This window comes from Mustela erminea, chromosome 2, assembly GCF_009829155.1.
Source record: "Mustela erminea isolate mMusErm1 chromosome 2, mMusErm1.Pri, whole genome shotgun sequence".
NCBI lineage: Eukaryota > Metazoa > Chordata > Mammalia > Carnivora > Mustelidae > Mustela > Mustela erminea.
Window position 1 is genome coordinate 72,707,437 of NC_045615.1, and position 13,978 is coordinate 72,721,414.

At 37.8% G+C, this 13,978-nt stretch overlaps 1 protein-coding gene across 1 annotated transcript; it reads right to left on the reverse strand.

The window, feature by feature from the left end:
- Positions 1-206: 206 nt before the first annotated feature.
- LOC116584631 (SAFB-like transcription modulator) lies at positions 207-3,469 on the reverse strand. Its single transcript, XM_032333265.1, is given in 2 exon segments — positions 207-2,080; positions 2,082-3,469. Coding segments are annotated over 2 exon segments (2,421 nt in total). The 5' UTR covers positions 2,931-3,469; the 3' UTR covers positions 207-508.
- Positions 3,470-13,978: the final 10,509 nt, after the last annotated feature.

Below are 13,978 nucleotides of genomic sequence, written 5' to 3' on the forward strand. Positions count from 1 at the left end.
TTTCCCTTCAATGTTGTCTTGGCTATTCAGGGTCATGTGTTTTTCCATATAATGTTTAGAATTTGTTTGCTGATATTCATAAAATACCATGCAGGGATTTTGATTTGGATTGCATTGAATCTATAGATAAAGTTGGAAAGAACTTACAACTTGATATATTGAGTTTTACTATTCTTTTTTTTTTTTTTTTTTTTTTTTTTTGCAAACTACTCTTTATATTCACACAGCGTTAAACAAAATGGTTTGGATTCCATCTTTTCAAATGTGTTTCGGTGCTGGAAGAAAAAAAGTTGAATGATACACAAAACTAGTAAAAGTTACAACGGAACTATTTAAACATCTTCTCCAAAATTGAGAAAAGCAATCATGTTAAATTTTAAAAAATGAGAAAAAAAGAAAAGTCTGACAGAACTCTCAAGCAAGTCAGAGGTCCTCTTCATAAGTAGTCAAGTAAAGTTTACAGGAGATTTCAATAAATTATCTTGAAACCATGGCAGAGAGCTAATTCTCAGAATCGTCGTGGAGGTCCACCCTTAAAAGGCTTAAATCCGGAGCCACTTCCTCTTGGCATGGAATTACCACTGATTTGTACAATTCTATTAATTGGGGATGCATTACTCGTGTGTTGGCTTATCATGCCTGCTCCTGTCCGGCCATCACCCATTCGCCTTGCATCGTGATAGCCAGGCCCTTGAGAAGGTGGACCATGCCACTCTTTCCTTGGTCCACTTGTGTCCCGTCCATGGCGTTCAACCACATGTCGTTCCTCAGGGTAGTGCTGTGTTCCACTTCCTCGGTCCGTGATCACGCCCCTGTCTCCCTCTCTGTTTCCGTAGCCCGACGCATTACTGCGATTGCCAGGGGGCGCGCCCCTCACACTGTGTCCTGAAACTTCCCTCCCAGATCGTTCCGGCCTTTCAACTCTTGTTTCCGGTTTGTCGGCGGACATGCCGCCGTCACTTTTCCAGGTGGCGGGTCTGGATGGATTCGGCCCTGCTTCTCGAGGATGTCTAGGGTGAGTGATATCAGGCCTGTCATGGATGATCACGGTTCTCCTCTCGTCTCGTTCTCCCCGGACTTCTCGCCTGTCCGTTTCCCTAAGTTCATTTCTTGGTGGTGGAGGCTCATTTCTTCTGGAATCACTGAAATTTTTGGGATACCTTTCAAAACCCGGATCTTCTCTTCGTGCAGTAGGACGTGTTTTTTTCCCTTCACTTTGACCAACAAAGCGTTCTCGCCTTTCAAAAGATGAAGACTGTACTGCTGAACTCTCAGGAAACCTGCCCCTCTCTCGGTGATCAAAGTCATTAAATCTGTTTTGCTGGCGAGAATAGTCAGATCCATGGCTGAATCGTGCATCTGTATCTAGAGACAACTTTTTACTCTCGCTCCAGTAAGGATCATCTCGCCTATGATCTACATCACGTGGGCGTTTCAAAGAATTCCTTTTCTCTTGTTCATAACGAAGCTGCTGCTGTTGCCTTCTCAGCTCCTCTCGTTCTCGAGCAATACGTTCGGCTTCCTTACGACGTTCCTGTTCAATACGAATGCGTTCCCTTTCCAAGCGTTCGCGTTCCATTCTCTCTCTCTCTAGTTTTTGCCTTTCAATTTCTAGGCGCTCTCTCTCTCTCTGTAAGCGTTCCCGTTCTTCCCGTTCGTGAATTATTCTAATGCGTTCTCGCTCTCGACGCTCTCTTTCTGCAATCTCTCTTCGTCTTCGAAGTTCCATTGCTCGTCACAATCTCTCAAAGCAAACTAAATGCTCTCTTAGTCTTTGTTCCTTCATCTTTTCAAAAGGCAAGATGTCTTTCCTTCTATAGTCTTTGTCCCTTTTTTTATCTAGGCTAGCTCTCTCCTTTTCCTTGCTCCTTCCATGAATTTTCTCGTATCTTCCTCTTCTTGATGGCCTACAATGATCTCCTTTAGTTTGGTCCAGTATTACCATATGTCCTGGACTCTTGGAACTTATTCGCTTCTTTTCTTCACTTTTTTTAATCGATTCTGAAGTTTGGCCACTTGATCCATTATCATTCTTCTCGTCTTTACCTTCTATTTTCTTAGGCTCCTTGCCTTCTTTTTTTTTCACACTTCTCAGACGACCTTTTCTCTTCCTTTTTGACAGAGGCTTGTGTCTTGCTACTTCTATCACTCATATTTTTTTTGTCTCCAGAACCTCTTGAACTACTCTTTTCATCATTTTCTTTCTTCAGTTCTTTCTTAGAAGGATCACCTTTAACTTTTTCAACAGAAATCAGCTGTCCGTGCAGCTCAGTGCGATGAAGATGGGCAATACATCTGGACACCTCTGTGCTTGAAGACATAGTTACAATGCCATAGCACTTTGCCCCAGGACTTCGAGCATTTGTAACTACCTTTGCACTCAGAACCTTTCCATATTTGCCAAAGAGGTTCTTTAAGTCAGCAGCTTTGGTATTAGAAGAAAGTCCACTAACCCAGATATTTTTAGTTGAGCTTCCACTGCTACCACTAGTACTACTTGTATTTCCTTTGTCATCTTTGGATGATGTCTTGCTGTCTTTAGATTCCTTTGAAGAGCTCTTTGCTTGACCAGAGGCCCCAGTAGACGAGGGCCCTTTCTTCAAAGTATCCTTTTCTTTGTCTCCAGATTCTGCTTTCTTAGAACTTTCTCTGGCTTCCTTCTCGACAGGATCACCCTTCACGCAGTCTTCCTTCTTACCATCTTTATGGTTCGCATTCATCTCATAATCCTTGCTTTCCTTCTCCGGGCTCTGTGCAATGGCGTCCTGCCCATCTTTTGGCTTACTTGCTTCAGAATCTGTAATTTTCACATTTTTACCTGTTTCTAGGAGGTCATCACCATCAAAATCCAGAGTGATGGCATCTTCAGCCTGGATTGTGACCGAGATGTTGTCATCCTCAGCTTCTTTCACAGGCGCATTAGCTTCCATCTCTTCGTGAGCTGTGTGATCAGCCTCAGCTAGGTTCCCTTCTTTCTCATTTTCTTCTTCCTCACCATCTTGGGCTGTTAGAAAGGTATCATCTTCACCTTCTTGAGCTTCAATTTCCTGACTTTCGATGTCCTCTTTTTCTATATCTTCTATTGCTTCTGCCTCTATTAATTCATGAGTTCTCTTGTTCTCTTCTGTAGAAAGTGACTCCTTGGAATGTACAGTTTCTTCTTCATTTTCACCAAATTCTTCAGGGTCCTTTAGTTCATCATTTCCATCCTGTTCATGTGCCTCTTGATTCTCCAATTCACAGTCCTTGACAAAAGCATCATCTTCCACAGAAGCATCTCCACTCAACTCATCTGCTTCCTGTTTTTTACCTTTGCCTTTGGTTGGTTTCTTGTTTGGAGTATCAGTTGAAACAGTTAATTCAATATTATCTGGATCGCCTCCTTCCTCTTCAATAGCCACCGCTAAAGACTGGGGACCGAGCGCCTCCCGGGTCTCCACGATCGCCCTTGGGGGGCCGCGCCGGCCGTCGACAGCCCTCGCAGCCTGGCGGGGACGTCGCGGGGGCAGAGTTTTACTATTCTTGAACTGGGATATCTTACCTTCATTTAGTTCTTCTTTGAGTTTGTTCATCAGAGTTTTGTAGTTTTCTTTATGTAGACTTTGTACATGTTTTGTTAGATTTATACCAATTTCATTTTTGGATATGCTAATATAAATAATATTTTATTTATTGCTTTAAAATAGTATTGTGTTTTAATTTCAAATTCCATGTGTTCATTGATGATATGGGAAGATTGAATTTTAATTAATTAATTAATTATTGAATTTTATTTATTTACCTTATATCCTGCAAACTTAGTATGATCACCTATTTGTTCCCAGAGGTTTTTGTTTTTTGTTTTTTGTTTTCTTTCTTATTTTCTGCATAGACATTGTGTCATCTGTGAACAAAGAGTTTTAGTTCTTTATTCCCAATCTGTATAACTTTTTCTTTTAAAGATTTTATTTATTTGATAGAAAAAGACACAATGAGAGAGGGAACACAAGCAAGGGGAGTAGGAGATGGAGAAGAGGGCATCCTGTCAAGCAAGAAGACCTATGTGGGGCTTGATCCCTGGACCCTGGGATCATGACCTAAGCCCAAGGCAGAGGCCCAACAACTGAGCCACACAGGCACCCCCGATCTGTATAACTTTTATTTCCTTTTGTTACCTTACCGCATTTGGAAGGACTTTCAGTTTGTTTTGAAAAGGAGTAGGTGAGAGTGGAATCCTTGTCTTATACTTGATCTTAGTGAGAAATTTTTTTAGTTTTTCACATTAACTAAGGTGTTAAATGGACGTTTTATTTATGTAGATTGTCTTTATCAAGTTGAGAAATATCCCTATCTTCCTAGTTTACTTATTTTGTTTTTACAAATATGAAGCATGCCATTCAACACTATATGTTAGGAAGTAAAGGAACATTATATTTTTTTTTATAAATAAAAAATACAGAAAACTTAAGAAGCAAAAATATAATACCAGGACTCAAACTACTTTTCCAAAAACCTAGTAAAATAATTTTAAAAGGTAATATAAACAGATTAGAAATTTTGGTATGTTTTTACTGATGTATAATGTTTTTCATGTACTGCAAGTACATGAGAGATAATTAAATTACTCATTCCATAGATGTTATTATTGCTACTAAAGTTTATTATTCCTTAATCAAAGCTGTATTTTATCTATTTTTGATGTGCTCAGTTTTTGTTACACAAAACAGATTTTATTTTATTCCTCTTACCAATGAGCTGAAACTAGGTCACTACTCACAGACATTAAAATATATGTTTTTGTTTTTCTATGACTAATTGCAATGATTTGTTAGTTTGGGCATAATTGTCATATCTTTGAATACTTAGACATAGTCTGGACTTAATAAAATTAATGGTCTACTGAAATAAACAAAAAAAATCACTGTTTGTTTATCTGATAGTATAAATTTATCCCAAGGTATATAAAATATTCAAAACAAGAGATATAACTCTCATTCCACCAAGTGATATATTTTAATTTTGTGATATAATGTTTTAATTTAATTAAATAAACTATATCAATTATTCTAATGTATATAAAGAGCCATCCTCTTTTATTAGGAATTTGAACTTGTATGAACAAGCCAACTAAGACATCACTTCAATATCAATTATCAGCTTATTAAATTATGTTGTATGTAATATAACAAAACATAAAGGCAGGAGGAGCCTATTCTAAGACAATGGTTTATACTGACCACTTTTCACTCTACTTTGGATTCTAGCAATTATCTTCTAGGAGTTATCCATGACTCAAGACTCATTTACTTCCACCATTACTACCTTAATGGTCTGAAGGCAGAACTCCAGGTTGATTGGCTCCCATTCAGGAACAGGCAGTGATGTTTTACTGCCTAAGTAATTGAGTATAACATTTCTATATGAATTTAAAATTTTCCTCAATAAAATAATTATTTCCAAGCTTACTATCAAATAGTTGGTACTTGTGAAGCATCTGAGCTTTCGCCCTACTTCAAACTAAAAAGTAAACTTACAACTATTAGGTGAGTGCTGGAAGAATACAGAAGACTATTTGGTTGTAGACCAAGAACTTTATCACTTATGGCATAGCAAGAAGTATGAACATCCTGTTTAGTCAGGGTCCCTTTGCCCCAAAGTTCTACAGATGGTGATGTGGAGGAGCCCAGGCAGATACTACACATACAATGAGCTTGAATCACAGTTGAGGAAACCTGAGATTAATTAATGCAAATATTTTATAATGTGCCGCAAGCAAATTTAACCATTTTCCTAGATAAAGACTGTTGGGGCCAATTCCAGGTTAAAACCTGTTAAACCCCTAGGGCCTGCCTGGGCCTACTTAGCCATAGTGACTCCATGTTGCCTAGGTAGACATTTTGTTGTTTAATAAATGCCTCAGCAGTTACTGATATCAGTTCCAGGTAACTGTTGCTAAAACGCACACCTAAAACAAGGTCATTTTGTTTAATAAATGCCTCAACAGTTATTGATATCAGTTCCAGGTAACTGCTACTAAAACACGCACCTAAAACAAGGCCAGACAGGTGGAAACATCCAATCAGCCAAAGCCACATATGTAGAGGTCTGCGGTTGTGACATATAAAACTAGCCTGTAAGACCAAGGGGTCTTTGCTTTCTTTGGAGGTGGCCCTGGCTGGTCAGTCTGACTTTTAATGCTTGGCATAGAATAAAGCTTTACATAACTTTCACTTTGTCTCAGTCTTGTTCCTTTGATAACGGACCCAATAAAGACATTATCTTTATTACACTAGAGAGTAAACAAACTATCCTTCTATAGCTATATTTTATTTTATTTTATTTTATTTATTTTTTAAAAAGATTTTATTTATTTATTTGACAGACAGAGATCACAAGTGGGCAGAAAAGCAGGCAAAGAGAGGAGGAAGCAGTCTCCTTGCTGAGCAAAGAGTTCAATGTGGGGCTTGATCCCAAGACCCTAAGATCATGACCTGAGCTGAAGGCAGAGGCTTTAACCCACTGAGCCACCCAGGCACCCCTATAGCTATATTTGAAAAAGAATCCAGAAGAAAAGGACAGGAGTGCCTCATTTGCAAGATATATAGATATGCAGGAGATCCATGGGATTTTCTTCCAAGAATATTTACTTTCATTTACACACAAACAAAATTTGTTCTCATAATTGTTCCCATAAGTATGTGCCTGTTTTGGCCACTTTGATTATTCTGACCCACAAAATTTAATTAAGGCTTCTCTCAACCGTACTCCAAAGGGCTAAGGATGAAGCCAACTTAGAGTTTTGACCACAACAGTGCATCCTGGTATCACAGAGCATATCCCATAAACCACATGGAGTTACCTAATAAAGCACATGGCTTTATTCTTAAGTTTCTTGATTGACTCTTCTCCCAGGCTTTAGATGTTAATTCAGGTACAGAAGGATGTATTGACAATAGAACAGATATAACTTTGGCCCAGTGAAGAAAATCTAGATCAATTATTTCATTCATAACAATCCTAACCAGTGAGTTCAGGTTGACCTGAATGCCACCTGGTGTTGAACTGTTGTTGTTAGTGACTTTAGCTAAATTCAGAGATTGAATTTTAACTCTCTTTTCTAAATTGGGTGAGTCTCATTTTAGGTAAAACTTCTGTCAGAGTAGACATATAGCACAATGATTATATCATCACAGGGTTACATGATCTACTGGTTTTCTTAAACACTTAATGTTTTCTTATGGCTATCTTTAAAATGTGAGTCCCAGTGCTTTTAGGATGAGGCAAGTTAGTTCCTGGCTTCAGCACAGGTTAGAGTTCCAAGTACATGTAGTTAATTATAACTTAAGGGATCCCACAATGAGATTTCTATCTGTTGGGGGGTGTAGTATACCAATGTATACAGTGTGGCTTCCTAGCTGCTGGTGAGTCTTAGAAGTCACAATTTAAACTATTGAGTCTATTTCTTATATTTAGAACTGCCTAATTTCAGTCAGTTGAATTTGTCCTGTTTGTCCATGCCACCAGTTAAAGGGCATTCACTTATCCCACAAAGTGACTGAGAAACAGACTGACAAAGAAACAGGGGAAAAGAAGACATCTGGTGGTATTGACAAGTGCTTTGGTTGTGAAGAGTTTGCTGCTGTTTCCAACAGAATTCTTGATAAAGTTCAGAGGAATAGTGAGCAAATCAATGTCAAAGCCAAATGGAAAGAACAATAGGCCAGCATTCCATTAAATTTATGGTGCTTGTAATGGTTCAAGAGCCCCACACCTAAGGGTTTTCCTTTGTGAGGAAGGTTCCTGGAGCTGTTCTGAAATAAAGAGATAATTAATTCCACTCCTTCCCCTTAACACCTAGGACATACATAATATTTTCCCTCCTCCCTGGGTGCCAGGATTTCAATCCGCATCATTGGGTAAATATAATAAAAATTATAATGTCCTTGCAAACTAGAAGATTTCTTCTCAAAAGTAGAAGAGAAAGAAAATAGTTTTATTGTTGAATAATTATTAAGCCAGAGTGGGATATATATCACATGCAATCCACAAAGAAATTGCAAAGACAAATAAGTCTTACCCTTTTATAGAGGACACAAGTCCACTTAGTTGATGGCCAGTTGTTGATTTTTTTTTAACTTTTTTTTTTTAAGATTTTATTTATTTATTTGACAGAGACCACAAGTAGGCAGAGAGGCAGGCAGAGAGAGAGAGAGGAGGAAGCAGGCTCCCTGCTAAGTAGAGAGCCCCACTTGGGGCTCGATCCCAGTACCCTGGGATCATGATCTGAGCTGAAGGCAGAGGCTTTAACCCACTGAGCCCCAGATGCCCCCCAGTTGTTGATCTTGAGAATGGATATATAAGTGGACTTGACAATACCACTTATCACACGTTCCTTATTCTAAATCCAGTATTTGGTAAGTAGGATGACCATTTGTATTAGCCGACTTTATCCAAAGGAAAAAATAAACTCCTTCTATCTTGATGGCAGGAAGTGGTTCTGAAACTTGGAGCAAGGTCCTGCCCTCCCACAGAAACTGGGAAATAGGGACTCTATCTTCTTTGCTGATTACATTTCAAAGAGATGGAGTCCAGACCCTATAGACATACTGGAGTCTTAAAGTAGGCAAGAGTCCTATTTAGCTTTTGGAAAGATTTATGAATATTTCAAAGAGATAAAGAAATTGCAATTACAAGTTTGTAAGTAGATGCTTTAAGAAAAGGGAGGGGATGTCTTATTTTCAACAGGAAGAAGTATTTCCTTACTATTTTTAAAAATTATTTATTTATTGGGGCATCTGGGTGGCTCCGTGGGTTAAGCCTCTGCCTTCAGCTCAGGTCATGATCTCAGGGTCCTAGGATCGAGTCCCACATCGGGCTTTCTGCTCCGCAGGGAGCCTGCTTCCTCCTCTCTCTCTCTGCCTGCCTCTCCATCTACTTGTGATCTCTCTCTGTCAAATAAATAAAATCTTTAAAAAATTATTTATTTATTTGAGAGACAGACAGAGAATCATATATTGACTATTAGCCCATTGTTGAATGGTTTTTGTGACATTAGGTATACCATGTCAGATGGCAAATTGTTAAGAAACCAGATAACAAAAGAGTAGTTTGGGTGGACATATTTATGTGACAGAAATTGACCAGTTGGTTTTGAATAGCAATACTGTACCAAAACTAAACAAGCAAACAAAAAACCCCAAAAGAGCAAAAATAATCACCAAAGATACCATTTATAATCCCAAGAAAGCAAAATTCCAACATAGTCTGTCTTCTAGATTTGGTTGGGGGCAGTGTTATATGCAATATATATTCACTCATCATGAGACAAACAGGTTAAATTTTGTCATGAGTCTGAAGTCTGGCATGTAGTAGTAGGTTTTGCATCCCAAACGTAAGTATGTTACTTTGTGTCCAGGATATGATGGTGTTATGTTTTGCTCTGTCCAGTGTGACAACTGGACAAAACAGCAATGATTGAAGAATACATTATGCCAATGTATCCAATGCATTCACTGGATAGTGCAGACTGGATTAGCGATTTGATTGTAGCTGGTTTCATCAAATGATATTACCATGGACATCTATACACAGGAATGACCCTGACAGTTTGTTTTAAACATCAAAAAAGTAGGATGGAGGGGCGCCTGGGTGGCTCAGTAGGTTAAGCCTCTGCCTTCAGCTCAGGTCATGATCTCAGGATCCTGGGATTGAGCCCCACATCGGGCTCTCTGCTCAGCAGGGAGCCTGCTTCCCCCTTTCTCTCTGCCTGCCTCTCTGCCTACTTGTGATCTCTCTGTCAAAAAAAAAAAAAAAAAAAGTAGGATGGAAACTAATTTAGGAGCCAATATTACATTGATATTAAAACCATGGGTTAAATAATTTAAACTAGGCAAAAGGTATAAGTACAAAAAAAGGGGGTCCACTTCTATTTTTATAGGAAAATTTGATGACAAAAAATATAAGCTTCTTGGGGCACCTGGGTGGCTCAGTGGGTGAAGCCTCTGCCTTTGGCTTGGGTCATGATCTCAGGGTCCTGGGATCCAGACCTGCATCCTGCTCTCTGCATCCTGCATCTGGCTCTCTGCTCAGCAGGGAGCCTGCTTCCCCCCTCTCTCTGCCTGCCTCTCTGCCTACTTGTGATCTCTGTCAAATAAATAAATAAAATCTTTAATATATATATATATATATATATATAAGCTTCTTGATGTTAAATATTTTTCACTCTACTCTCTCTTCCTTAATCTCACATTTTGACCATTAGTTTCTCTTTTTATATGTCAAGTAAGCCTTAAAAGATTACTTTTTTCTAAAAAGTAAGTATCTAAAGCTATTATCACTGTCTTTTTTCTAAAGCTCTCACTGTCTTAATTACAAAAATCCAAGAATGCCCAAGTGGCTCAGGCAGTTAAGGGTCTGCATTCAGCTTGGGTCACAATCCTAGGATCCTGTGATTGAGTCCTGCATCAGGCTCAAGCTTGCTTCTCCCTCTGCCTGCAGCTTCTCCTGATTATGCTTTCTCTCTCTCTGACAAGTAAATAAATAAAATCTTTAAGAAATCTAATTTGTTTCTACTAAAATAGAGCTTTATCCAACTATGTTCTTTAACAAATGTAACACATTCGAAGAGCCAAAAGTACAATTTCTCCTACAATAAACAATACATATTTGCATTCCCATAGTTTTTATAAAAATATCAGTCTTTGTAATTTTTAATTCTCTACATGGTATACCTATGGACCATATCTTAATAAATCAATACGCAGAAAAAGCAGTTGGATTATATTGATAAAAAAATCAGCAAAAAACTTTGCTTAACTATTTAGTATCTTGAAATAGAGATGATTTTATTTTAATATATTGGAACTGCATTAGGTTTTAGCTAATGGGCATATAGGATAATTTGATATGTTATTGCTATAGACTAAAAATTTGTGTTTCCCTAAAATTCCTATGTTGAAACCTACTCCCCAGTGTGAAAAGATCTAAAAGTGAGTTTGGAGAGGCAATTAAGTTGTGAGAGTGTAGATCTCATAAATGGGATTAGTGTCTTTTAAAGAGGCTCCAGAATAATCCTTGCCCCTATCACTGCAATCAAAATATGCCCATATCTACATCAAAATAGTCATAGAATTTAATTATCTTAAGATCGTGTAGATAAATATTTATCTGCCCAAGTCAATACATAATAAGAAATATGAAAAATATATTGAACTTGCATTATTAAGAGTTAAAACATGGTGTCAAATCTCTAAAATGGTATTGGAACAAAGCTCTGGGTTAAAGGAGTGAGGAATTGAGCAAGTCTTTCTCCAGGTAAGGATAAAAGTAGATATATTTTTTTCAAAATCAATAATTTTTAGACTAGAAATAATCCAAAGTCATATAACAAGTTGAGAAACATCGACTTAAGAAAAAAATTGAACCACAATTTAGAAGAATGAGGGTTTATGACATGTCAGTTTGTAGTTGTTCCTAATTCTCCTCAGTGATACTAGGAGATTTATTTATGGGGAGGAAGAAATCCTAAGGCCTACCATAAGGGGCTCACTTGATTTGGAGTGAAGTTTAGAAAATCCCCATGTTTCAGGAATTATCAGAAAGATTAGACCTTGGTGACAAACAAACAGGAAAGGCTAAAGTGACAGCTATTCTGAGGATATTATCTGGTTGATGCAAGCAAAGATTGACCAGTTAGACCGAAACATACTGGGATATCCAGGGAATGAAATAGCAATACTGGTCTAATGATCTGAAGGTACCAAAATTAATCTCTCATGAGGAGAGAACACTAAGAACTTGTATTATATATATAATAATATAATAAGAACTTATTATTATATTCTGTTTCTGCTATAATGAATTACCACAAATATAGGTCTTAAAACAATACAAAATTTTAATTTATAGTTCTAGAGGTCTGACGTCTAAAATCTTCCTCACTAGGCTAAAGTCAGGGTGTTGGCAGGTTGGGTCCTTCTGGACGTTCCAGGGAAAAAATCTATGTTTTGGGTTTTCCATCTTTCAAAGGACCTTGGCATTCCCTGGCTTGTGGTGGTATCGTTCTAATCTCTGTTCCTTTAATCACATTGACTTTTTCCATTCTACTCTGATCCTCCTGCTTCCCTCTTATAAGGACCTATGTGAGGTCATTAGACCCACCGATACAACCCACCCTAATCTCTCCATCTCAATATGTTTAACTCGATCGCATCTGTAAAATTTTTTGTACCATGTAAGAACATATTCACAGGTTCTGAGGGATTAGGTCATGGGCATCTTTGGGTGGATTATTTGATCTAGCACAGGGTCCTAGTATCTAAATATTCCTGAATGAATGTGAAGCTTGCACAGGCAGAGTTTTAACACAAGAAGGATCTTGGCAGAGGGTTAAGGATTGTGCAGATTTGCAAGAGGCCTGAAAGTTGAATGCATTCCCTAATCTTGCAAAGATCTATCAGAAATGGGTGAAAACCCTACTGGTTCACAGTATTTAAACACAATCTCTGATCAGTCATTGGCCAGCTACAAGCTGTGCTTCCCCAGGCATAGTACAACTGGCATAAAAATAAAGATGAAAGAAAAGAAGGTAGAAAGGAAAGGAAGGAGGAAGGGGGGAAGGAGGAAGGGAGAGGGAGAGACGATGAGATGAGCAAAGAGGGAGGGAGGAGGAAAGAAGGAAGACAGACAACTAAGCAGAGAAATCAACAGAGCACCCTGTGGTGGAGATAGACAGATATTAGAGAATTAACCAAGGAAAGTCTCTAAGATATACAAACATACAAAAAGACACCAACATACAAAAAACAAACATACAAAAAGCAATAATAACCTTAGGGATATGTAAATCCATAGTTGCCATATCATCTAAAATGTTTGATTTTAAACAAAATATGAAAATGCAGGAAAAAATAAAATGTGATCTATATGCAGCAAAGAAGCAGTCAATACAAACTGTTTCAAAGAAGCCTAGATATTAGAATAAGCAAAGACTTCTAAGAAGTAAGCATAAACATGTTCAAGATACATGATAATGAGCACCTACAAAAAGTCACTAGATAATAACATACTAATTAGTGAAAGATTAAATGCTTTCTCTTATAATAGGGAACAAGGAAAAAATATTTTCTCTCTCCACTTCAGTTCAACATTGTACTTAAAATTCTATTCAGTTCAATAAAGCACAAACAACAAACAAAAACGAAAAGAAAGACTTGCATGTTAGAAAGAAAGAAAGAAACTTCTTATTTGCAAACAGCTTCATTCTGTATGCAGAATATAGTAAGTAAACAACTCCCCCACACCCAAAAAAATAAGCTTACTAAAATAAATAACAACTTCACCAAAGTTGTAAGATACAATACCCATATACAGGACCAAATGCATTATCATATACAGTTGGCCCTTGGGCAATGCTGGAGTTGGGGCCCCAGCCCCAACCCTGCACAGTAAAAAAGTCCACATATAACTTTTCATTCCCCCAAAACTTAACTACTTATAGCCTACTATTGAGATACTTAATATTGTGAAGATAAAACTTTTCCCCAAATTGATTGGCATAATCTACATATCCCTACAAAATCCCAGCAGAATTATCATTTTCTAGAAATCTACAATCTGATGTTGAAATTTAAATAAAAATTCAAAGAACTCCAAACAGCCTGAAAAATTTAGAAATAAAACAAAGAATTCATACTTCTTGGCTTCAGAAGTTACTATAAATCTACTGTTATCAAGAAAGTATGGAAAAAAAAAAAAAAGGGCGCCTGGGTGGCTCAGTGGGTTAAGCCTCTGCCTTCAGCTCAGGTCATGATCCCAGGGTCCTGGGATCGAGTCCCACATCGGGCTCTCTGCTCGGCAGGGAGCCTGCTTCCTCCTCTCTCTCTGCCTGCCTCTCTGCCTACTTGTGATCTCTCTCCTTCTGTCAAATAAATAAATAAAATCTTAAAAAAAAAAAAAAGAAAGTATGGTGTGATATAAGGATAGATATACAGGTAACTGG